The 27,828-nt window shown below is 39.3% G+C and overlaps 1 protein-coding gene across 6 annotated transcripts in view; it reads left to right on the forward strand.

Moving 5' to 3' along the window:
• Positions 1-27,828, forward strand: part of VPS13B (vacuolar protein sorting 13 homolog B) — a 368,719-nt gene that overhangs the window by 120,221 nt on the left and 220,670 nt on the right. For all 6 annotated transcript variants that reach the window (XR_014010614.1, XM_081204225.1, XM_081204222.1 and 3 more), the window contains exon 20: positions 19,865-19,974. Coding sequence is in view for 5 of the 6 variants with exons in the window: in XM_081204225.1 (XP_081060351.1) it covers positions 19,865-19,974 (110 nt within the window). In the remaining variant the exon portion in view is untranslated. The remainder of the gene's footprint in view (positions 1-19,864; positions 19,975-27,828) is intronic.

The raw sequence follows: 27,828 nt of genomic DNA on the forward strand, positions 1-27,828 counted from the left end.
GTGTTCTGGATGAGGTAACTTTTTGGTGGATTTGTAGCTGGTTGACTTGCTGAACCCAAAGAGTACTCGTTAATGGTTCCTCATCATCCTGGAAAAAGGTATAAGTGCGGTGCTGCAGGGTTTTGTCTTAGGCCCATTGTTGTTCAACATCTTTATAGACAACTTGGATGAAAAAGTTGAGGGGGTGCTCATCGAATCTGCAGATGAATATAAGATGAGGGACACCTGGCTTGCCAGGTAAAAAGGATCATGTGAAAAGGATCTAAGGGCCTTAGTAGACCACAAGCGTAACACGAGTCAGCAGTGTGATGCAGCAGCAAAAAAAGCGAATGCAATCCTAGGGTGCAGCAACAGAACTATGCTGTCCAAATCAAGGGAAGTAATAGTACCAATCTATTCTGCCTTGGTCAGATCCCACCTGGAGTACTGTCTCCAGTTCTGGACACTACAGTTTAAGAACCTTATGGACAACCTGGAATGTGTGTAGAGGAGGACTACCAAGATGATAGAATCTGGAAACTAAGCCTTAGGGGGTGGGCTGAGGGAATTAGCTGTGTTTAGCTTGGAGAAGTCTGAGAGGTGATATGATAGCCACCTTTAAATATCTGAAGGGCTGTCACATGGAAGATGGAGCAAGCTTGTTTTCTCCTGCTCCCGAGGGTCTGACCTGAACCAATGGATTGAAATTACAAGAAAGGAGTTTCCTACAAAATATTAGGAATAACTTTCCAATGGTAAGAGCTGTTTGAAAGTGGAATAGGCTACCTTAGAAGGTGGTGCACCATAAGCAGGCGTTGGATGGCCATCTGTCATGAATGCTTTAGTTTAGATTCCTGCATTTCAGAGGGGTTGGCCTGGATAATACTCTTCAGTGCTGCTTCATGACACTTCAAATAGAGGACTGTCCTCTGTAAAATGGCAGAACTGGCAACACAAATGAATGAGCTAGCACAAATCCCAAATTAATGAGCTAGCCACAAAAACCAAACTCCTTTTCTGACTCAGCAGGGATGGGGGAACCTCAAACACACCAACAGACAAGTATCTGAAGCAGCTCTTTAGCCACCAATCTAGCTAAAACATCATAGAGTAGGGCCTTATCCTTGTATTCCCCAGTAGTTTCTCTCCCCTCACAAGGGATTGTGGCAGCAAACAGTGGGATAATTCAGGGATGTCCCACTATTCTTGTCTTTTATATGTGGGTTTTAAGGGTCGTTAGACACTGTCTGGGCATGGTAGGTATGCATCTTCTCTAGATGCTAAGCTCTTTTTTCATTATTGGCTGTCACTGAGTAGAGCAAGCTCCTCCATGGAATTTCTATACACAAGAAAGATTATTAAGACCTTTACGAATTTAGAAAAGACTGTAGGAAAGTGATCAGCATTCCTGCCTAAAATTTCAGAGAATGCAGAAGGGGAAAACAATTTATTGCCAGCAGCTGAACCTCATTTTCCTCTTGAATTATTCTAACTGTTTGTTCAAGTAGCACGTATACAAGTTGACCCTATAAAATAGCCTGCCACAGTGTCAAGGAAACAGCCTGATCATATCTAGAGCTTAAAGTGATGTGCACAAAATATACAAAGGAAAGTGGCGCATCTGTACAGAGCTTTGTTCCACTTGACTCCCCAAATTGTTTTTATTTCTGCTACAACTGTGACAGCATTAAAGGTAAAGGTACCCCTGCCCGAACGGGCCAGTCTTGACAGACTCTGGGGTTTGTGGACGGAAATATCCCCAGGCCTTTCTGGAACCAACCAATGGGCAATGTGTGACCCTTGTTTTGACAGGGACCCCTCTCCATGTTACTGCTAATTATGGCTGCTGTCTTGGTACAAGGGAAGGGGACAGCTCCCAGTTCACATGGCAGATTTTTAACTTTGCTAAAAATCTTAGCATATGCAGCATTCTGTTATGGGGGGAAATGCTTTTAATGAGCACCATTCAGGGCTTATTTTCAGCTGTAACTCACTGGAACTGAGTTCTGACACTGCAGCATTGCGGCACATCGCTCAGCGCTGAACGATGGAGGCTGCTGGTGGCACTGCGATCAGTGCAGTGTGGCAGGTGGTGGTGGCTGCGTAAGCAGAGAAGCTTTTTTAGGGAAGATCTCCAAAGCTCAACAGCTTCAGCTGGGTGCTCCCCCAAGTTTCGGCACCTCTTTTTCTGGAAAAAAAGCCCTAGTGTCATTTATATCTCTTCCAAATTTCTGTACACTAGCGATTACAGAAAACAAACATGCAACTTTGCAACTAACAGAAAATAATCCAACTTAAAATATGCTCTTAATTGGATACATGAAGAAAAAAAAAGCATTCAAGACTCAATTGTGTTGAGTGATACATTTTAAAAGGACATTTGCTACTATAAGTTTAATTTACTATTATATTCCATTTGCCATATAAGTTCATTTGAATGCACTTAGATCTGATACACATGGTATACCTAGTGTTTTGTTTGCTCAAGATCAACATTTAAATATACATTACCACTTTAGAAATTAAAAAAATATATAAAAAGGCTTTATGAGTCCAAGGAGATACTAGTTTCTTTCAATGCATTTTGCGTATCGTAATTGTTTTTGCTAGTAGGTGCAATTCAATCTGAGTTATCTGTAGTGCTCATTATATTTGTTATGCTTTGGATCAAAAGAAAGATAAAACAGATTCAGTTACCAAGCACAGAATGATTTAGGATTTTGTCCGTACGATAGAAGGGAGCTGAAGTTTAGACTTACAGTGAATAATTCTGAGTAGTTTTCTGTGCCATTAGCGGAACAAATTAAACTTTCACTGGTTGACTGCATATACCTAAACAGTGCAGTGTGGGAGGATTATCAGCCAGTTAGTCTTATTGGTTTATTGGCAGCAGAGCAGATTTAAACCAAATTTTCCCATGGCAGAGGTACTGTACTCAAAATTCCAAAAGTTGTACTAAGAAATTTATGAAGTGGTATGAAAGTAAATTACTGAAGAGCCATCAAAGTAAGCATGTTATTAATTGACAATTTATTGACTTCATCCTCAGTGCCAGTTTTTTTTTTTAAAAAGAGGATTAGCTTACAGACTCTGCTTTGAAAGCTGTGTGAGGTCTTCAGTTTAAAATACTTCAGTTAAGCTGTAATTAATTAACTTAATTAAACAAATATTAGTAAAAAAACAAAAGCACACTTATTCTTATAGATCTGGAAAAGCAGTAGTCACGAAATCAGCATAAATACCTAATCGAAAGTGTGAATCTGGATCTGGTTAGGATTGAATGCAACACTGGCTATCTTTGATCTTCTGAGAAACTTGGGACTCACTCAAGTGAATCTTTTGCTGACAGCACTTGACTAATTGCCTTAAATTGCATGATACGTAGCCCCCTTGTTGCTTATGGTTAATAATGTATAACTTGTTCAAACTGCTGAGCTTGCAATTTATGTTGGCAAATTGTTGGAACATGTATAGCAGTAAAAATACAAAATCTGCTTTCCCAGCTAAGAGGCTTGTATGACTTCATTGTGGCATACATTTTGGTAGGCAATAGTCTACTTGGTCGGTAAGACTGAGCTGCCAGCTGAGACCGTTACCATGCAGTGATAAGCTTCGTGTTGTGGAGGAGCTACACCATCTCCACCATACATCCATCTCCACCATACACCTGCAGTAGCAGTTGCCCCCCGCCTCGCAAACTATCGTTGCCCACTATTACTCTATGCTTATCATGCTGTGATTTTATCCTCAGGAGAGCATTGAAATTCTTTGTTTCATATTGTAAAACAAATTCCCTCACTATAAATCAATCTAAATCAAAAGTACTAATCTTCTCAAAAAGTCGGAAATCCTATAAGTGGCAACTACATGGAAAACCTATTGAACAGGTCTATAAATTTCAATACCTGGGAGTCTTTCTCCAATATAATCTGGGTTGGAAGGCCCATATTGCACATATTTTAAACAAGGCCAAGGCCCTATCCTTTGCGCTTTTTCTTTTCGGACAGGGCTCTTCATGTTCCATCTGCCCTGAAAGTATTCAAAGCTAAAGTAATTGCAACATTGGCATATGCTGTTCCTTTATGGGGGACCGCAGTAAACTTGATGCCCTTGGAGGTAATTCAAAATCAATTTCTAAGACGACTGCTAAAACTTCCTCAGTGCGTTAGTAACGCAGCTATTTGCTTAGAATTAAAAACTACATCTTTAGAAAATACTCTTTGGAGGCGCAGCCTTTGTTACTGGTTGTCCTTAAGGCATAGGCTCCCGAATCTGTATTTGATCCAATGCCTCTGGAGAGATAATTTTCCCGTCCTAGGGGCAAAAGAGATCCATTCTAAAGTAGTGACCTATGGATTGTCTCCATCAGAATTATTGGAATTTGACCTAGCCACAGCAAAAAAACCCTCACTCAAAAACTTGAGGAGATTGACCTACAACAAAACACCATTTCGGGTAGTGGCACTTGCTCACCATTAAATCTTGGCATAGTGCCCTCACAGCAGATACCATCTTATTTGACCTCTTTGTCTGTAGCGGCCCACAGATATGCCTTTATTAAGGCAAGATTTAATGCCTTTCCTTCCAATGTCTTGAATAATAGATTTTCCAATGGTCGGATCTCAGCGGTGTGTGTATGCGATAATAGATCTATAGAATCTTTACAACATATACTATTCTGTTGTTCACTACATACAGTTTCTCGGATCAGATTTTTGTCCCCTTTATTATTGGAAATCTCAGGTGACTCCTTGGAAACACAGCTAATTCATTTATTGCAAGATTCTGATCCAAGTAGGTCCCTTTCTGTTGCCAGATTTCTGATAACAGTATTAGCCTATAAAAGGAAAAATGGATTACTCTATGATTATTGATTTTGCCTAAATAATATTGATTTATACTGATAATTTGATATTTTAAGCGCTATACTGTTCTTATTTTAATGGAATTTAGAAATTTACGGTCTGAGATGTACTTGATTTAAACGTAACTTAATTTATTAATTTTATCTTGTTATACCTGTGTTGCTGTATGATGTATTGAATATGGGCCTATGGCCGTAATAAACTATCTATCTATCCTGCAGTAGCACATTGTGCAGGTGCTGTATATGGAGGCTAATATGTTAATATGCCACATAGTTAGCATATTAATTTGCTAGGGGAAGGATTGTGCAAATTGGGCAACAACACCTTAAGACCTCTGCATGGTGGGCACATCATATGTTATGTCAGGTGCCTGCTGAAGAAGAGGGCTATCATTACCATTTATCCACCACACAAAATTCTGTTGCTACCTTTTAAACATCAAAACGTCACCTATGTTGAAATGAGCTCATTAGATGCAAGTAGCAGTTTTCATAGAAGCATAGAATCTCAACTAAACTATCCATGACCTCATCCAACCTCTGCTTAAAAACCTCAAAGGAAGGAGAGACCACCACCTTCTGAGGGAGTCGGTTCCACTGCATACCTGAAGGAGTGTCTCCATCCCCAATGTTCAGCCCAGACACTGAGATCCAGCTCCAAGGGCCCTCTGGCAGTTCCCTCATTGCGGGAAGTGAGGTTACAGGGAACCCGGCAGAGGGCCTTCTCGATAGTTAGGCCCACCCTGTGGAACGCCCTCCCATTAGATTGTCAAGGAAACAAACATCAGACTTTTAGAAGACATCTGAAGACAGCCCTGAACAGGGAGGTTTCTAATGTTTGAGGTTTTTATGTGTGTTTTAATATTTTGTTGGAAGCCACCCAGAGTGGCTGAGGCAATCCAGTCAGATTTTCGGCATATAAATAATAAAAATATCATCGTCATCATTATTATCATAAGCACTGTCAAAGAGCTCTTACTGTCAGAAAGTTCTTTCTCTTGTTTAGTTGGAATCTCCTTTCTTGGAACTTGAAACCAGTGGTTCAAGTCCTACCCTCCAGAGCAGGAGAAAGCAAGCTTGCTCCATCTTCCTTGTAACTTTTCTTTTTTTTTATAATAATATTTTATTGCAAAATTTTAAACAAAGAATATCACCAAACATATACAATACCTTCACCAAAGAGTAACAAACAGAAAAGAAAGAAAAAAACATAAAAAAGACAGAAGCATAGGCATAAAGTGAAAAAATCATAACCGTTCATAAATCTTTTTTCATAACTATTTGGACTTCCTCACATCTCCCTTTCCTGCGTTCTCCGTAATAAAGTTATGCACAGCAATTTATTACCTTGTTTCATTTCTTATTTCTAATTTTCAAACATTATGTCTCAAACTTTAAATATTTTTGTCAGGTACTTAACTACTTGGTTTAGACATAACATTACTTCAAATTCTATCTTTATCATTAAATTCAGCTTATTGTCACATATCTTTCACCTAAATTACTGGTGCCATGTTATCTCCTTTCGTGCACTTTCTTAAGATTCATACAATTTATAGTGTTTTTGTAAATAGTCTTTAAACTTTTTCCAGTCCTCTTCCACTGTCTCTTCTCCCAGGTCTCGAATTCTGCCGGTCATTTCCGCCAGCTCCATGTATTCTGTCAGTTGCACCTGCCATTCTTCCAGAGTGGGCAAATCTTGGGTCCTCCAATACTTTGCAATAAGTATTCTTGCTGCTGTTGTCACATACATAAAGAAAGTTCGGTCCTTCTTTAATAGTTCCTTATTACAGTATAGGTCGGATGTCTCAGCATATACTGGCCTGTTATGTATTTTATTAATAGTATTTATAATCCTCCCTTCACTCAAAGGTCCCAGGATAGAAATATGTGCAGTCTAAACCAAGATTAAACAATGAGATCAAAACAGCTTTACACAAAATTCATACTTCAGTTACATTAAAAAAAAACCAGCAGTACAGTCGTCGTAGTCATCATCATCATCAAACACCTCCCCCTCTCCAGAAGTGTGGCCAAAGAGGTATATCTCCACTTTCCACCAAAATCACTTTCTAATGTATTCTGCTCACTGGAAGGACAGATCGTGAAGCTGAGGCTCCAATACTTTGGCCACCTCATGAGAAGAGAAGACTCCCTGGAAAAGAACCTGATGTTGGGAAAGATGGAGGGCACAAGAAGAAGGGGGCGACAGAGGACGAGATGCTTGGACAGTGTTCTCGAAGCTACAAACATGAGTCTGACCAAACTGCGGGAGACTGTGGAAGACAGAAGTGCCTGCCGTGCTCTGGTCCATGGGGTCACGAAGAGTCGGACACGACTAAACGACTAAACAACAACAACAATGTATTCTAGCGATATTGTGACACCTCCACCAGATCATTATGTGTTTTTCCATTCTTTTTAATACTCCTTCTTCTTTGGCGATCACTCATAGCCGAGTAAGTTTGTCTTCCATGAACACGGTCTTAACAGTGTGTCCATAAGTGACTGTGGAGGCCAATTCTATTTCATTTGGGGCTGATGATGATCTCCTCAAGTTCTAGGCAATTTCATATTAATGGAAAATGCATTAAAATGATATGCCTCTTTCTATAACATCAGACTGCATGAAATGATTTGAGAGGTCACTGCAGTCATTACTTAGGAAAACTATGATAGTGTGGGTTAGGTTTTTCTTTTGGAGTTTTGAGATCAAGAAGTTTTCCAATATATTGCAATAAATAAAAACAAAAAATGGAAGAAATCACTAACTAGTCAAAAGTAAAAGAAAGCTGGCAGACTCTAAATGTATTTAGAAAGAACTGGACTTATTTTGTTGAGTTTTGTAATAAATAAACTGTTGTATTCAGTGTGGGGTTAGTTTTTAATGAAAAATAGATCTTGAAAGATATTTTCAAAATCTATAGTTTCCCAAAATTTCTACATGGCTAGATATAGATAGATATAGAAGATTATCCACCCAGTTTTCTAATCATCACCAAGCAATTGGGAATGATCCTCATTATCTGTTCTCATTCTCTACCTTCTAGAGTGAAATGTTATGTTGTCAGAAATATTAGGAATGATTAAAGATAATTGCTGGTCCCATATTTAGCATTTGAAATCAAGTTTGAAGCTACTTGTAAGTGCTGATCAACTGTGACTGCCGTTTAGCCTGAACTGTGGTTAACATTGCTGCTGGTATAATGTTTAACCATGGATGAGGCCTTTAGTGGGAATTTGTGCTCCAGAAGATAACCTGTAGAAAAGGAAGTGTATTACCCCATGCCCTACTCACATGGTGCACTGTGAAGAAAGACCCAGAAATGTCCAGAGAAGCAAAACAAGGGATTAATTGGTTCTTGGCCTTGTATTTCACTGTATATGTGTACAACTTACAGCACAATTCTATATATATTTATTATATTCAAAAGGAAGTCCAATGGAATTTACTCCTAAGAAAGTGTACACAGAATGACAGCCTTAGTCTTTCAAGCTGTGTTTAGGTAACAGGTCTTGAGCCTTTCAACTTTCATACCAAAGGAAACATTCACCAGCATAAACTTACTACCTATTTAATTTCAAGGAATTGGATATTTTATAGGATACAGAGATCCACTTTAGTTTCTGAATCAAATATTAAAATGTTCACACTCCTAAGCAGTTTCAATCTTTAGAGTTATCAAAGCATGCCTTAAACTTAGAAGCAGATGACCGTGGCTAATTTTTCTACCTTACAGAACTTTTGAGAAACAAAAATCATCAAAAGGGGAAACAAGCCCACCATTTTTAAATGGACTACCAAGGTTCTCTTTTGAAGTTACAGAGCAAGTAAAAAATACACTTTTCTCAGTAATTATGTTAAGGAAAGGTTGGTAGGATACAGTTTAAACTGTTTATCAATTCCACTTTCGACAACAAGTTGCTGAAAGCAATTCCTACAGCTTGACTTAATGATTTTCTGATGTTCACAGCACTGTTTTGTTTCAGAGCCTGGGTCGCAGCAAAAAACTTCCCCCTGCTTTTATCTATTAATGAAGCTACTGTGTACTATGTGCCCCTCTCCCTCTTTATGACAGTCTATTCTATCGCACCCACCCCAGGTTCATTACTTCACCCCATTAACAATCCGTTCAGAGTCCTCTGCTAGTTTTATGAGGCAAAACCACAAAATGTCAGGTTAAGAAAACCCTTTCCCAAACTTCTCTCATAAAATACTGACACATAATACATTACCTGTCAAGTATCTGTTTACACAGATTCTCACCGAACTAGCAACATGAAGTTTAATATTAGAAAAGGTGGATAATGAATTGCCTACTACTTTTTCTTTTTCTTTTTTTAAAAAAAGGCAACTGAACGTAAAATATTTGGTAACTTTCTAATCATAATGCTGCAGCGATCCTTACTTTAATTAAAGGAAATAAAAAACACCCTCAACACATAGCAGCATGATATGGTCTAGGATTGTGTTCTTCAATTTGGATTCCTAGGTAGTGTTGGAATCATCCTTGACCATTGAGATAAGCTGGCTAGAGATGATAGTTGCAGTCCAACAAATCTAGGGACCCAGGGCTGAAGAACACTAGCCTAGGACACTTTATTCAAAGACAGATATCTTGTAGGAAGATACTTTAATCATCAGCATTATTCTGAGGAAAAACCATCCCAAATGAATTTCATTTTCTTTTGGAAAGCAGCTTTGCCACACGTAAGTGAGAAGAGAATCGTAAGTCACATATGTACACTTTTAATGGATTGGCTGGATGAAAATATTGATATCCCACCTCTTGTGCCTGAATAAACATTTGAAGTGGTTCACAATATAAATGAAAAACAATACTAAGTACACATACAGGTATACCCTTATATAAGATATAAAACTAAAATGTCTGGTGTTCTGTGTGGCTATGATACATCAAGAGATGCCAAAAGCTTTTTACAGAGCTGTACTGAAGATGATGTGATGTGTGTGCGGATTTAAATTTTTAAAAATAAAGTTGGAAAGATGTAAAATGAATCTTCATTTTTAGTTGCTTGCTGCATTACCTGTGCAAGTAGGCACCTAAGGCCATCAGCTTGCTGAATCCAAGTCTGTCTGTCTCTGAATGGGTGACTTTGCATCGGAAACAAAGTGAGCTGCCCTGGTTCTATGATGGAAGAAACGTGGGACAGAACACGCTTCAGCTTTGGTTAAATCTGTAAGTCTGGACAATTCTAGGAGTCATTTCTCAAGCCAATTACTGCCCTGGTTCCAGAATTTAGTACTTTTTTTTGCAAAAGGTACTAAAAAAAGTATTTGCCTTTACTTCTCCAGACAGCCATATGGCCTAGAATTTATTAATTCCTCAATGTCCATCTCAGTAGAGCAGAATGTGACTGACCTGGGAGTAACACAGTGGTCTCCCTGTAGGTGTGAAGCATGCCAACAAATTGTCCCAGTTCCGCCTATGAGGGGAGTGGAGGGGAATAAAGGCAGTGGTTGCCATGGGACAGAGCAAGGTTGCAGGAGAAACTGATGGACAAGATCTGAAAGTGTTCTCTAAACAGGGTTTAAAAGGGCTCAATCGTGAGAGTGGAGCATTCAGCCATATGTTACTTTTCTTGATGCCAGGAAATTTCAGTAGATGCCAGATAGTGTCTTCTGAGGTGTGTATCTTAGAGGGTGGGGCTGTGCTTGCTAGCCTTACCTTCTGTTGCACCCTCTGCTCCCCCTCCACCAGGTGTTGTGTGGGAAGGTCCAAAGAGGGCACCTTGCTCTACATGCATAGGCTCCTCATGTGATTTTGAATGTTGATTGCGTATGGAGCCCATGGATGAATAGGGGAGCCTATTCCTGCTTCAGACTTCACCCACCCACTACCCATGCATAGATAGGGAAGGGGACTGGGCTGGCTGGCAAAAGCAGCAAGAGGAACATTGGAAGTTGTCTTCTATGGAGTCAGATCCATCTAGGTTAGTATTGTCTACTCTGACCGACCATACCCTCCAGGGTTTCAGACAGGGTTCTCTCCCAGCCCTACCTGGAGAATCCAAGGATTGAACCTGGAACCTTCTGCATCCAAATCAGATGCTCTACTACAGAGCCAAAGGCCCTCTCTATCTCAGGGATAGAGATTTTCTTGCCATACGATTGTAACCACATGGGACATGTTTGCAAATCTGTTTAACCAGTTAAAGCTGGCAGTGGAAATATACAATCCAGAAGGGAGCGCCTGAAAAGAAGGGAAATGTTATCTTATGGCTCACTCCCAATTAACTTAAGGATAATAATGCAAAACAAAAACAAAAAACCAGCAACCCTCACAACAATCTTATCTCTGATCATCAAAAATTGACATACTTTTAAAAATGTCCTTCTGTATTTTAGGAGTGCCACATACAATTTGTGTACAATCCCATAACATTTTGGAGAAATTATATGAGAGGATGGCTAGACAACATTTATTTCTAATGATGGCCCTGATGAAAGACCTTCTCCAAAATGTGTCAGTCTTTGAAATACATTATTTGTGGCATTCCTGAGAACTTTCCTCTCTTTGTTTTGCTGGCTGGTGTAGTTCCCTCCCCACCCCGCTTTTTGATTTCTTCTGTATTTAAAAAACAGCAACCATGCTTCTAGTTTTTTTCCTGGAACAAAACAGAGGAAAGGCTCTTGCAAAAACAAAAAAACACCTGATCCTAGTTACATATGTTTAATCTTGCTTTAATGTAATTTGTAACTGTGAGCAGGATTATAATAAAAATTTGCAAAGGTTGCAAATATAGAACAACAGGTTCATAGAACAGAGGGTTGTGAATGTCTGAGTTGATCTTACTGGTTATTTTGATATTCTAGATCATTCCTGGATCAGATTTGCAATTGAGAGAATTGTCAGCTTTCTGTTTCTGTGACTACTTAGCTTCAACTGTTAAGGTCCTGCTCCAGTAGGCAGAGAAAATCCATCTGCCATAGAGGAAACTCCTTATTAGTTCCAAATTATGAAGAAAACTGATATCTTTTCAGTCTTTAAGCAACTTCCATCTGTAATGAACCCTACAGTTCCTTCTGGCAGTCAGCTGGAGTTATAGCTATCAGCTTAATCACCAGATATGCTCCATAGCTTTGACCCTCTTCAGCCCTGGATAGGGCAGTGTCTGTTCTTTGAGCTAACAACCTGACACAGATAAACTTTTCCTTTCTCTGCACCGGAAATCTGCATTAGTCTTAGCCAAGTCAGGTTGTGATTTAGTCATAGTACTCTTCTGTGACTTAAAGCAAACAAATCTTTCCCATCTTTGACTTGCATGCAAACCAAACTTTTTGCGCCATGCCTTTTTTAAAAAACAAAACACAACAAAATTACTGTGGTTGACTCCTAGTTATAAAGCTTCCTGGCTTTTTGTACACCCCAATAAATTTGACTAGTGGGTCTTTTTAATACATAATACATTTTCATCACATCCATGAGTAAACTAACTTTCTTTCTTTCTTTCTTTCTTTCTTTCTTTCTTTCTTTCTTTCTTTCTTTCTTTCTTTCCATTTTAGGAACAGTGATCATCACGACTTAATGCAAAGATTGCAGATTTGATCCCCATAAGGGACAGCTGCATATTCTTGCACTGCAGGGCATTTGACTAGATGATCCTCAGGGTTCCTTCTAACAGTACGATTCTATGACTTAGAGGCTTTGCATGTGGAATTGACATAAGTCCTGAGTTAAGATTGTGAAGTAATATGGAAATATCTCACCATCTCTGTGCTAATGGACCTTTGAACTCTTGAGAATCCAAACAGGGAGATTTGAGCACTGTCTCCTGATTTTGAATTCCCCTGATCCTACTAACTGACCCATCAGTGTATATAATGACATAAACAGCAGGCCTCCATTTGCAAATTACAGATGGGAACTTAACTTACCTGGTGGCAAGGATTATTAATGTGGTTAAGAAAGGGAAAAATTAATATCTTAGAATAAAATGTGCATACCTAGCCATTTTAGCTGTTAAATTGTATGTACAGATATGGAAAATGAAAAACAGCTCTGTATGTGATTTGTGTAAAAATAATTTGTATGCATTATTCTCAGGTTCCATCGCTGCCCCTATTCCAGCCATCCGTTAATGGTATCTTGTCAGTTTGGGATGCAGCACTCAGATAACTGGTTCTATCGCTTTCAAGGAACACCATATGCAGTCCAGTGGTTTTTGATGATTTGGGACTTGCTTAGTCTTGTTGATAAGGCATGCATTATATCTTACTATGACCAAGCAATACAGGTTCATATACTTGGCAGTATTTCATGGTGGAAAAGTAGAGAGATCTGGGGAAAAAGATGGTAGAATCTCTTAACCATCTACTGTGATGTTTTTATGTTGCCTTATAGATCAGTTGCAAACACACATAGCAGCGGCTAATCCCAGGGACATACTTCATCAGGATAACATCATGACTGAAACTCTGAGGTAGACATTAAGATGTGAAACTGCCAATATATTTTGTTGAGAGGAAAATCCTCTACACACTGGAGACATAGCTGGACACTGGGTGGTCTTAAATATAATTCTTCAGCGGCATTTTAAAAGAGGGCTGTTTGGTAGGCCATAACCTTAATGTTTTATATTTACTTCTTTCTGATGAGCAGCTTTATATATTTTTTTCATTGAGAAAACCCAAGGCAGTTTTCTGAACAAATAATTAAGGTAACTATAGTACAGTTATTATTTTTCTTAAACGTTACTGCCCCCATATGGACACAATGATGAACATACGCTAGCAATGTAGGTAAAGCTTCTCCCTAGGTTGCATGGCTTTAAAATGTCTACTTTAAAGTTTTAATCCAGACAGATATAAATTAAGTTTGGGTGATTAATGGTTAAGTCAAGTTGATCATGTCTCCAGACTTTGTATTTGTGTTTGCTGTAATTACTTGTTTTCTGACATACCAAATATACTTCAGTACTCACCTAAACTGATTGCACCTGCAATTGCTTAGTGTAGTTTACTTTCCATAAAACTTACTCATTTTTGTGTACTGACCATCTTTCCTTTCTGGGGATAAATTTGAGGTGTTTAAGGTTTGGTAAATGCTTTTCATGGTAACTTGGACCCACAATAACTACTGCGTTACTTTCATAACCTGTAAAGCCCAATTAGAGGTGGCTTCATAAACCCCTGAAATTGCAAAGTCTACCCATCCTTACCTTTAAAAACATTTGTAGCTGCATCCATAGAATAGAATTGCTGACAGTTGCCAGACATTTCTGAATGAGGCACACGCAGTTTGCACCTCCCATTATTTTCTGGGATTCACTAGATTGTTATAAAATTTCCAGGCTTGAAATAGGTGGGGTTTAAAGATTTTTAACAAGCTATGTGTGCGTGCAGGGATTATAAGGTTTTAATAACATTAAAATTTACTGCTACTACCACAGCATTTTTAAAGTGGGAAGCTAAAGAACAGTCATACTTATTTTTAATCAGTTAGAAGTACTGCATGCCAAGTCAAGTGTTCTTTATTTATTTCAAGTAGTTCATTCACTGAATTCTTTGACTGTCCCAGAGGGCTCAGTGTGGAAAGGATGTTTACAAGTACAAAGTCAGAGTTATACACACTGCCTGCTCAACTCCGGTTTGTTTCATGTGCTGTGGAATTGGCTGTTCTTTTCAACTTCAGAGCTGCATTTTCGAAGACAAAAAGCACAGCTGCATTTCAGAATCGGCAAATAGTTACAAATTCTATATTTTCTCATACTTTTTGCTGTGATCAATACATTTCAGTACAGGAATATGGCATTGAAAAATTAAAAGTAGCCTATATGTTCAGTCTTGGCAGAAAAGAGTTTGCTCCATCTCTAGCTGTGTCTATTAATGCACCAGAACTATAATCTTCTTAAAGCTCACTTGGAAATGATAATGTGTGTGCCACCTTCTACATTTATAATGTTTAATGACAGTGTAATTCTGTTTGTGCCACTGTTTAGAAATTTGTCCATAATCATCCAGCATAGGAGGTATGCACATTGATAGGTGCATACATGCATCTAGATTAATCTGCATATCATATTGATGTCTCCGTTTGATCATGGCCAGCTTTAGGTCTGGTGCCTAAAGGTGTACAATGAAGGTGCCAGTCAAACCTCCCTGGGGAGAGCATTCCACAAACAGGGAGCTACCCTGAGATCTTTTGATGAATGGCGGTTTATAAATATAACACATAAATAACAAGTAGTAAATAAATACTTGTGTTGCCACCATCCAGACCTATCATGGAGGAGGCACATGAAGAAGGCCCTCAGATTATGAGGGTCCAAGTGTGAGTAGGTTTATATGGAGAGAGGTGGTCCTTAAGGGTGTGGTGGCCCTGAGCCATTTAGGGCTTTATAGGTCAAAACCAGCACCTTGAATTGGACCCAGCAACTAATTGGCAGGGAGTGCAGTTGGGCCACGATTGGTGTAATAGGCTCAAACTGTCTTGCCCCAATGAACAACCTAGCTGTTGAATTCTGCACCAGCTGAAGTTTCCGAAACGTCTTCAGAGGCAGCCGTACGTATAACACATTGCAGTAATTTAACACCGAGGTTACCAGAGCATAGACAACACTAGTTAGGCTGTCCCTGTCCAGATAGGGGCACAGCTGGGTCACCAGCTGAAGCTGGTGGAAAGCACTTTGCATCACTGGGACCACCTGAGCTCAAGTGACAGCAAAGGATCCAGAAGTATCCCCAAGCTGCATACATCTCCTTCAGTGTAACCCCATTGAGAGCAGGCAGATGGTAAGGAGTGAGTTGTGTGTCATCCATATACTGGTGAAACTGCACTCCAAACCTTCCAATAGTTTCGTATACAGTGGTACCTCAGGTTAAGTACTTAATTTGTTCCGGAAAGTCCGTACTTAACCTGAAACTGTTCTTAACCTGAAGCACCACTTTAGCTAATGGGGCCGCCTGCTGCCGCCGCGCCGCCGGAGCACGATTTCTGTTCTCATTCTGAAGCAAGGCTCTTAACCTGAAGCACTATTTCTGGGTTAGTGGAGTCTGTAACCTGAAGCGTATGTAACCTGAGGTACCACTGTAAATGTTTAAAAGCATGGGAGACAAATAGAACCTTGTGTGGACCCTACAGCATAGCCACCATGGGCCCGCAGAAGTCCCCCAGTGTTACTTTCTAGTAGCGGCTCTGCAACCAAGACTGAAGACAGGCTGAAATGGGTTTAGATAACCCATTTCATCCAGGAGAATTTCACTGAACTAGCACCACTCTCTAGATCACTTTCATGGATGATATGTCTAAAACCATTTGGACTTGTCAGAAACATTTTGATGTCTGAAGTGAAGCAGCAGACAATGTCCCCTAGCCAGTCAAGGTGCATAGTAACTGGAACATGACATTTTCTGTAAAAATAATCTACATTACGCTGCCTCTTGCTTTTCTTTCCAAAGGACTGAAAGCATGGCTTTACAAAACCTACATATAAAAAAGTTCCACCTATCACTGTGTCTGGCCAGCTTGTGCAACGCAGCCCATGAGAGAAGGTAGTCATTGGGCTGAAAAGGTTTTAACCACCCTTGATTTAAAGCATTTATACTCTTGTCTTTTCTTAATAGAGTGCAAGGCAGCTAACAATAATTAAAATAACGGAAAATTAAAAAGCAGGACACTTAACTAAAAAGATAGGAAGTGCAAACAGCCATTCAAAGCAAATTAACCAAACTTGTTACAGTAAGTTAAAAGCAGTTCAGTGAGAAAGCTATTATTTCTCATGGCCCAGAGCCCAAAAAAGAAGATTTCTACAATCCATCTGAAGGACATGAAGGAGGGGACAAGATGAGCGCCTTTGTAGGGCAGTTCCAAAGCCCGAGTACAACCAGTGAAAAGGCCTTATTACTCCAACTTGACATACTGGGTATGCCAGTACAGTGGTACCTCGGGTTACATACGCTTCAGGTTACATACGCTTCAGGTTACAGACTCTGCTAACCTAGAAATAGTGCTTCAGGTTAAGAACTTTGCTTCAGGATGAGAACAGAAATCGTGCTCCGGCGGCATGGCAGCAGCAGGCCCCATTAGCTGAAGTGGTGCTTCAGGTTAAGAACAGTTTCAGGTTAATTATGGACCTCCAGAACGAATTAAGTACTTAACCTGAGGTACCACTGTACATACAGTGCAAGGGCATCCTTGAAAGTAGTCTTTAGAGAACAGCAGGGATATCAGATTTCTTTTTTCACAGAAAACTTTATTATTGCAGAAAATAATTTAGTTTCTTATATTATGCATAGATGCTTAACAGGAGAATTGTTGATTTCTGGGAGTGGGGGTTCGTTTCCTGGTTTCAGAATGAAATGCAGGCACATTCCATTGAAGTCTATGGCAAAACCTCATGGAATTTTGATTCTTACATGATAAACGTGTGTGTGTGTGTGTTTGAATTTTCATGCTGTATAAGAGACTCTTTAGCCTCTGCTTCAGCTTCAGCTATAACTGAAAATTATCACAGTACTCTGGAGTATCCACTTGGAAAAGTATGCTTGGAATGTCAGTGTTTTGGCAGTATGCAGTAGCATCAAAACACCAAATGTTGTCTGCTATACTAAAATTAGAGACAGTTGGATATTTCCTTTTAGTGATTTATAGATCTGTTATGTACCAGATTGTCTGTATACAAAATGAAAGTTGTTTGCTCACATTCATATGGGATAAGTTGTGCTATTTATAGGCTCATGTGCATTAAAATCAAACTCAAACATGTACCCACCCACACCCCTTCTGCGTTACATAGAGAGCCACTTTAGTTTTTCCACTGGATATTACAGGCATAGGCAAACTTGTCCCTCCAGATATTTTGGGACTACAACTCCCATCATCCCTATCTAACAGGACCAATGGTCAGGGATGATAGGAGTTGTAGTCCCAAAACATCTGGAGGGACAAGTTTGCCTATACCAGGGATATTAGAAGCTAAATACGTTTGATTAGCCATATCAACTTGTGTAATACTAATAGACTATGATTGTTTAGAATGCTTCTTTACTGGAGTCTCTTGCTGCCACTTCCATTACTAAAATATATGCTTGCCAGAATCATATTCTTAGCTACAGAAACCTTTCACGTTATTAGAATGGCAAAGTTTGCTATGCTGTGTAGAAGACAAATGCCATGTAGTTTCATACTGAATATTTATACTGAGTATTAGATTATAAAAAATGCATTACTATTTTAGCTTTAAGAAGGTTAAATGCTTGGGAGTCATTTAAACTCTAATTAATTTCTCTTAATAGCTGTCTACTTGCAAAGGACAGTGGTATGATAATTGTTTTTTGATGGTTAGTGTTTTATTTAGAAGCCTCCTTCCCTGGATCACGTGAGTATAAAAGAATATTACACGTCATATGAAAAAACCCAGGACTTCTGTATACTTGAAATACATAAACATTTGCAAAAATATTTTCAAGTCTTAATATTTTTTTAAGTAAATGGGTTTTTTATTCACATGTAAATTTGTATACTGCCTTATTCAACACATTATGGATTTTGTGGTTGCAATAATGTTTCCAATATCTCTTTAATAAAAAATGTGGAAGGTTTCTGAGCTGGCATATGTATGGCTACTTCTATGTTAATATACATTGCACAGAGGCAAGTGGTTTTAGCCCTGTATATTCCATTATTTGCCAGATACAAGAGTGGCCAAAAAATCGACAACAAAGGCTGACTTGCTACTTGTTTGGAAACTGCAGTAAATTAAGGGCCATTGCACTCATACTACAATCCTACACTGGTTTATTGCAAAAAAAATCCTATTGAAATCCATGTAAGATTTATTAATAATTAAATATGCTTAAGACATTTTAGAATGCATTTCAATAAATTTGAGTTACTATAATTATTTCTAAAAAAGAAAAGGCATTTGTCTAACACCTGTCTCTAAAGATCTTCTGCAAATTTATGATGAGACCCTGATACCAGTAGAGCTGATAGAATTTTTTCTTCATCTTTTACTAACTTTTAGGAGAACAAGATCAACTCTTCAGTTTTTGGTATTTTAATTGAATTAGATACTATGTAACCATGACCTAGAAGTCTTTTATGTTTTAATCTTTTGATGTAGTATTCCCATGGCAATATATAAGGGCTCTCGCTAAGTGTTGCTCTCACTAACACACACACACACACACACACAGAGAGAGAGAGAGAGAGAGAGAGAGAGAGAGAGAGAGAGAGAAGCCAGTGTTGTTATAAAATAAACTTGCCAGCTCAGTATTATTATAGGAAGTACCATAATTTTCCATCTATAAGATGCCCCCATGTATAAGATGCCCCCTATTTTTAGGGACTCAAATTTAAGGAAATTGGGGGAGATGGCACAGAGTTGTTGAGCTTGGGGGGCAGATTGCTCACCCGAATGCATCACAAAATCTGTGTCCCATCGCTGGCAGAAGCTGCCTATCACCCACCCAGCTGCCAGAACATCAGCCAATCAACACCACCCATTGACGCAGCAACCAATAACACGCACAATAGCTACTGACAGCTGCAGCAGCAACTAATCAAATGCCTACCCTATGCACTACCCATGTATAAGACGACCTCCACTTTTTAGCATGATTTTTAAAGAAAGAAACATAGTCTTATACACGTAAAAATATGGTGACTGGTGTGCATGTAAAACCACCTGATGCTCTAACTTAGTAATTCAGTTTTCAAAGTGTATTCTGCCTGTGGCTACTCAATGGAAAATAATTGCAATTTTTGAAGTCAAAACCATGGAATGGGTCCCTCCAAACGTACTATGTAATGAGAGAGTACCCTGCATGGCAGCTGCCACTCCCCAACCTTCCTTCTAATGTTGACTTTTATACTGTTTGTTTTGTATTGTAAACTGGCCCAGAGTTATATATGGGGTTCTGTAGAAAATAATGAGTATAGGTGTTTGGGATATTGCTACCCACGGTGTGTCCGAGATGAGAGGTTTTTTTTAAAAAAAAAAAATCCCCATGTGTGTAATCTGTACATCTTTGTTATTTCTGTTGTTATGTAGGAGCCGTGCTTTTGGCCAGCATGCAGGGATTAACAGTCAATATCGATCCGATTTTATATACTTGGCTCACGTACCAGCCTCAGAAGCGAAGCAGCAGACCGATGCATCAGGTAAGAAATACTGAAATGCCTTCTCTTTGTGTGTACTTAAGTAGCATGTCTTGTCTACATTAGTGGGAGAGAAAACGAATGCCATCATCCTGCATCTCTTATAAGTATCTTGCTGTTATTCAATAGTAGAAGCACAGCTGTGCTTATTGTTAAAAATAGGAGTCTTCTGTTTTGTTAGTTGTTGCCTTATTTTATGTTCACTGTATAAGTGTGTGCTTCTATCTATCTATCTATCTATCTATCTATCTATCTATTATCTATCTATTATCTATCTATTTTAGTTTACCCCCTTTGAGGACATCATCATTGAAAATGTAACTAATAAAATCAACATATTTTATCCCCTCTAATGTAAAAAATGTATCTTTAAACAGGTAATTTGTGTGAAAACTGACTTCATTTTAATGATTTATGCCCAGATTAAAAGAAAAGGTTACATTATTTTTAGAGCTGTACGTAATAATATACTGTATAGGTAACATACTTTGCAGCAGGAGAGGCTAACCTGTGGCTGTCCATATGTTGTTGAACTCCAATTCCTATCAGCCCTAGAGAGAATGGTCCAGGGAAGATGAGAGCTACACTTCAGCAACATCTGAATGATATATTTGCAAATAGGATTAATAAGAGTTTTAAATTAAAATGTTAATATGTTAAGCTGCTTCTTTAACGGCTAGCTAAAAGTTGAACATGGCATTGTATTGTTCATGAACATTCTTCTTTAAACGTAACTTTAGTTAGGAGCCTTATGCTTTCAGAATATAGCAACATATGTCATATTTGTGCTTTTCCCACTGCAAATGAAAACGCAAGCTAAATCGTAGCGGCTGTTACATATTTGAATAAGGATCTATGTAGTTCCTGTTGCAACTATGTGGTTAGTGCTTTAGGGGCAAAAGAGGATGTTTTCCCATATCTGCATTTGGCTTCCGCATGTATCTGAACATTTCTCCCCATTTTGAATAGTGAACAATGTGGACATTCAGGTTTTAAAAAAAATAATAGTAAAGGTCCATGAAAAAGTTTATGAATGCCTGCATAAATCTGCATAATACCTTCTGACTTTCTTTGCTGATCACTAGTAAAATACAGTATTTCTTTCTTTTTTTAAAAGAAAAAACAGATAACTTAAGCTCAACTAAAAGTGTTGATTTATGGAAAACCAAGTTCATAATTATCCAGTATATCATCCAGTTGTGATTATCACGCAGGCTGTCCAGAGTCTAAGCTGTGCTGCTGATGCCACAACACCTCGGGACGCACCCGATCTTTAAACAGGATATGCAATAACAAAGGGGAAGATTCAAGGGGAATATAAAGGTAGTGGGAAAAGTTTGGACGTTGATGTCATTGCACAAACTTAACTGTCACAGAATGTAACAATAATAACTGCTGCCCTAGTGGCTGTGCAGCATCAGTCACAAGCACAAAACACTCGATAGATTCGGCTGTTGCACTGTGCTGAGAGCAATTTTCCCAATAGCGGAATGGTTGTTGTGCTTGTGGGCTGCAAAAACAGGAGATGACCCAGTGTGTAATATGCCTTCAAAGTCTAATATACTTATTTAATGGGGTGGCCAGTGCCCACTAGACTTAGTGGGGCTGCTAAGAGGTCATGGACGCATGGGCAGTGAGTGGCCAAGTTGTTCTGGTTCACTACCCAACCCCCTTGCAAATTACTGTGGACACTTCAAGCATTGCAGTTTGACTAAAAGCACCTAACTAAAAGTGTCTTACTTTGATTCAGAAGGGGTCTCTGTTGACACAATTTCTGAGTAATGTACATTACTCAGAAGTAAGCCGCACTGAATTCTATGGGGATTACTTCTTGGTAAGTATGTACAGGATTGCATCCTGAATTGGTTAATCTTAAAGGTACTACACAGGACTGTTAATGGGGCCCCATAATTTTCCGGACCTATGTGAATAGATTATTTCCTTCTCTATCTTATTCACTTCTAAATCCCCACCCCATCCCCGAATGCAGGATATGGTGGAAGGATATTTAAGTGGAGTAGGACCTAGGAGACCAAGATTAAAATCAGCTATGAAACTCACCATGTGACTTAGTGCCAGTCACCATCTCTCAGGCTAACCTACCTCACAGGGTTGCTTTGAGCATAGAATGGGGAAAAGAAGACTCATGAATGTCATCTTGAGCTCCCAGGAAGAAAGCTGGGATGGATATAAACGTAATACGGGCACATAAGGAACAAATAAAATAAGGTTCTCTCCAGCCAGCTTGCCCCTGATTTTGAACTGGGGTAGGGGGTCCAGTTCAGAATAAGGAAAAAAGCCTAACCTGAAAATCAAAGAAAAAGTAATCAGGGACACAATCAAGATATTCAGGCCTTGTAGGCCCTCGGCAAATCCAATTTGTCTGCTGGGACAAGTTTGCCTAAGTGTGTAAGTCATGATCCCATACGACATATGGGCACTGCAGCCAGAGTTCTCATCTGCACTGTCCTATTTTTTGTAATAGCATTTTAAGTTTGCCAAGGTGTTTTTTTATCCTCACAACAACTCTGTAAAGTAGACTATAGTCCAATTTTAGCAAAACAAAAACTGCATCGCCATCAAGTTTATTTTATTTTATATTATTTTAAAATTATGGTATAAGCTTCGGGAGGGGGCCAAAGTCCACTTTATCGTGTGCAGTAGGCTTGGTAATCATGAAAGTTCATGGAATAAAACATTTTCTAACCTCTAAAGTGCTGCTTCACTATTTCATTTCCACTGTAAGCCATGGTTAGTTGGCTGCCCCTTTGACTGAAAGCATACCAGAGTAATGCTCCCAACACTGCAAAATGAGCCAGTGACAGATAGGAACATTAAGTTCAGTCCCCAGATCCTCTGATGTGGCTCTTCGTTAAAGTTATGAGGACAAGGAGGCACTTGCCAATAGGCTTATTGAGAAGGAAAATGTGTAGGCAATATTCCACCCAATCAAAATGCTGTCTAAGTGGTTTAACAATTAGCACCACTCATTCCTCCTCTTCTCAAACTACATCTTCCTCTCCCAGAGGAGACAGCATTAGGAAGTATAAGTTCCAAAAATAAATGCCATGAACATGTACAGAATTCACCAGCATCACCAGTGAGGAAGCTCTGCTGCTATATAATAAGATGATTCCACAACAGGTATCCTTTGCATACATCATATAAGCACCACAGTATAAAATCCTGCAAGATCAGACAAAAAGCCCCTCTAGTCCAGCATCCTGTTCTTACAGTAGCTAAATAAACAACCCCCATGTAGCATTTTTAAACCTAAAACACAGGAATGCAGAACCTCAGAACTTGTCTCAAACCTAAACACACATGGACAAAACCTGTAGTTCCAATTACCCACGAGTGTTAAAAATTGCAACACACACAGAATCCACCCACCATTTCTTCTCCATATCCTTTCCCCCCCGCCACAAAATATTTACAAAGTATAAAGTGAAAAGTTGATAATATTGAAAGATATTCACACACCCCACCATTGTTCTCTTCCTAACAAATACTAACGAAAAGCTAGCTGCTCTAAGCTAGCAACCACACCGTTCGCCATGCTAGCTAAAACGAATGTGCTTTGAAGTCTGGGCATTGCCCTAGGGCAGCCACGAGCATGCTTGGACTGCCCTTCAAGGTAGCCCTCCTAGGCTAATACTGAGACTGCTAGTTAGCCTCATAACAACAGATAGAATATAGTGTGGCTGCGTTTCAGACCATCCAGTCACATGGTTTCCTATTTAGAGACACAGGGGAGGGACCTGTGTGCCCTCTCTGTATTTTTACAGAGACCTGATTGGCTAGAGAACTGTAGATTGACAGAAATGCTTGCAGAGCTTCTCCACGTCCAAACAGAAGTATAAAATGTGTCTGGGACAGGAAAGAGTGTGTAACGTTGACATTTTGTGGGGGAATATATCTTTTTAATTGCTTGACATTTTCCTTGGGAGGGCTGTACCATAGTGGACCTGCCTCCACTGAATGTTTTTGATATTGCTTTTGTTATATAATTAATAACATCAATTTTTCTAATATACTCCTTTATAAATCCACTTGGTTACTTTTGTACTTTTACATGCTGATTGCAGCGTCTGGGCTTGATGAGGCATGTGGCCCTCACCTGTTCTGTACCTCCTCCAGCTGAGGAATCACACACCTCCTCCCACAGCTAGCGAGCCTCACCTGGCCAGCTAGAGAGCTGGGCCATGGGCCTTTGCCTGCCTTAGCCAACTAAAGCACCCCTCCTGCTGTTCCCTATGCCTCAGAGCCTGCCGTGTTCATGGGGACAAGGGCCCCCCTGGTGATGGGTCCTGCTACTCTGGTTTCTGTGAACTGACCCCCATTGCCTCTTCATCCTCCATACCCTGTGAGTACTTCCTTCCCCATCCCCAGCTTGCTCCGGTATATCGTTGTCCCGGCTGCACCCCTCGTGGGATCCTCTTCCTCCTTCCCATCATCCTGCCAATTCATGACAGATATTGGAGTTGAAAAGAAATAATAATTACTTTAAATGCTGTTGCTGAGGTATAAAGAAGCTTTTTTTTAAAAAAAAAAAATGAAGGTGACCATCAATAGTATTGCGTTAATTTTATACCATGTGGTGAGCCACGAGGTAGGAAAATACTATTTTTATTCATACCAGCCTTCAAGGAGCTCAGAACCGCAAATTTGTCTTCTATCCAAAGTACCAGCAAGGCCCAGACTTCATTAATTCCCTTTAAACATCCTTAGACTGGTCTCTGATCTGCTATGTGTAATATACAATCTGTATACCAGACACCTAACTAACTAACTAACTAACTAACTAACTAACTAACTAACATATGGGACATGTTTCCTCCAAGGAGCTCAAGGTGGCACATGTTTCTCCTATGCATTCCCCCCCCCTCAAAACAACTGTTTGAGGCAAATAAGGCCAGAGATGGTAGCAGGCCCAAGTTCACCGAATAGCCTTCACAGCTGTGTTGAGATTTGAAATTTGGTCCTCCTAGTCCTGCGGTGACACTCTAGCCACCACACCAGCTCTCTCTCAGCATATGTCTTTTTTAGCATAAATAAATAGTTTATTGATCTATGGCTGGATACTTTAATTTAGGACTTAAAATAGTCAACATTCATTCAGGGGAAATGTCAAATTGAGTACCCTTGATAAAGCTCACTTTTGAGGGTCAGTCTACTATTTGCTACATTTTAGTTAATGTTTTCCAAAAAAAACCACATGTGGGTTTGGCCACATTAATCCCATTGACTTCAACAAATAGAAAGCCTCTTCCCCAGCTTTGAAAATATACCCCGTAATGCTTGCTCTGTGGCTTTAGATATTTTCCACAGTGATGCATTAAAAGGTTAGGTAAAAGCCATGTAATTATTGTGCATTCTATACAATCTTGCGACTGTTCAAGAGAGGGGGGGAAAGCATATGTCCACATGTGTTCTCCTCTAACCATCTGGTCTACATCAAGACAATATCTGCATTAAAAATAGCTGTAGTGTTCTATATTTGTCAGCCTTCCTTGAAATACAGTTTTCTAGTGGAGATCAATTTGGACACAAAATTAAGACACGTGTGCATTGCGTGAAGGGGAATTGTGAGTGGAATGAGGCTGCAGGGCTGTGCAGCGTTAGGTGTAGATGTCTGTTAGAGAAAGGTTTTCCTTTGCAAATGTCTGTGCCTGACGCGTTGCTGTCAGAAACAGAGTCAGACACACCTCATTACCTTGGGGCAGACCAGAGTTCTCCACTCACATCCCTTTGTTTGTGCGATTCCTCTTCATGCAGCATACAGTGTAGTGAAACGTCCTGTATATACTTGTAACTACCATAACACTTTTGTTTGCACAAAGAAATGAGAACAGTGAGAGTTACTAGTTTATAGACCTGGAAGGTTTATTTGTTTGTATGAGGACCAGTTATAAATCATCTCCATACTATTGGTGATTCCGCGGTTCTCAACAACAACAGATGACTCTTGCTGTTCTTTATTAAGCTTTGTCTTAGGGTCATCTGGAGAGGAGGAGGAGGCTTCATGTCACAAAAAAGGTCATTCAGGTCCCACTTTTCTGTGTGTGCAATTGGCACACAAACATTCAACCACTCTGTGTGTAGATAATCTGGACAGTAGTGTTGAAGGACTATGGCCCACTTCAGATGTTAGGTACTCCAGTCAACGAACCATGACTAGGTAATAGTTTCAGTCTCTTATCTGAGAGCCAATAATGGTTACAATGGTTCAGACATATTGTAAACCATACATGTGAGTGAGACCCAGGGTGTGAGCTCTATAGAAGAGGGATCTGTGCCAAAAATGTGTCAGACATTTGCTCTACTTTCCCTTAAGACAATTCCAGTGCTACACACCCGTTCTCCTATCCCTGGGAATTGGTAATAATGGTGGACTTGGCCCCTTGGCTCCAACTTGAGGCACCAAATAAATATGTAAAAATTTGCAATTTCGTTCTGAAATAAATGCTAATTCGTGCTCCGGTGGATGTTGTACAAAGGATACGTGCAGAATCAAAACAGAAAATGTGAAAAGCTGTTCTTATAATAAATATGCTATTGGATATTTTGCCGCTTCTTTATTGCTGTTTACTTTGCTATTAATTAGGTGAGTCACCCAATTATATTCTCTCCCTCCCATTTATATTCCATCTTCCTTCTATAGAACTCAGAGTGGTATAAATAGGATTTCTTTTTGGTCTCCCATTCAGGCATTGACCAAACCAGTCCTGCTTAGCATTAACAAAGTTGCTGTATCATGTGTCTTCAGATCATGTCCATTATGGTGGCTGAGTCTAGATTTTTAATGTAAAAAACCCGTAAATTGCCTTTGAAGAAAATGTAGCACCAGTAACTGCAGCTTGATAGTTGGCACGCATCCATTTCTTTGTATACCAGGAAATGGCTGTGACTTTATATTGAAAAGTATAAGGTTTTATTTTTATTGTTGTGTGACTCTCTTTTATTGCCGTCATGTCAGTTCCAAAGTGGTAATGTAATAAAGGTAACAGTGTATTATTCTATGTAAGTAGAACTGTTTTTGAAATGTGGAGCTATTCATTATATTTTGCTCAGTTGTAGTAGCCTCCAGTAGAAAAGTGTTTCCAATAATGATGTTGAATAAGTAAGCTGAAATCTCACTTCTTTCATTGCTTTTGTTTTTATTCACTTCATTTTGGATTTCAGAAATAGTGCACTAGTCTTTGTTATTTTAACTCATTTGCAACTACTCATTCTACATGCATATTTTATGCCTTTGTTTTTCATCTGTTAATTTTTGCCTGCTGTAATTGTTACCTCTGTTTTATATACATTATAAAATGAAAGAATAATAAAAAAATACAAAAAAGAAATAATGCACTAGTAAAACACACTGCATTGTTCAGGAGCCTAATTCAATTCTCTCCTTTCTGGAGAACAAAATAGCATAAATCCGTCATCACAACCCTTTCTGAGCCATGAAATTAGTTTTTTTTTCATGTGGGTCATACATCCTTAGCATTCCAGAGATGAGAATTTGAAATTTTTAATACTTCATACATGGTGCCATGGCACAGATGTTTTCAGAGCCCTAAAAATAACTGAGCACTTCTTTTAAATGATGCATTCTTTCAGAAAGCTCATGTGGCTTATTGAAGCAGAATGTTGTGACTGAGTCAGTCCAAAGTGCACATGCCAGATCTTCCTGTGTCCTCTGGCTTTTCCTTTCCTTTTGCTTCACAGCTCCTGTTGTTGAACTCGCAGAACCTACTTTCCAAACTTGGAGAATTTTAAAAACAGTTTGTGGTGTGGTGTGGTGTGGAGAGCTGCTGAAGAAAATGAACGCCTGCAAAAACCATTGCATGCTTCCTCTCCTTT

Source organism: Podarcis bocagei, assembly GCF_964188305.1.
Source record: "Podarcis bocagei genome assembly, chromosome: 8".
NCBI classification, from domain to species: Eukaryota; Metazoa; Chordata; class Lepidosauria; order Squamata; family Lacertidae; genus Podarcis; species Podarcis bocagei.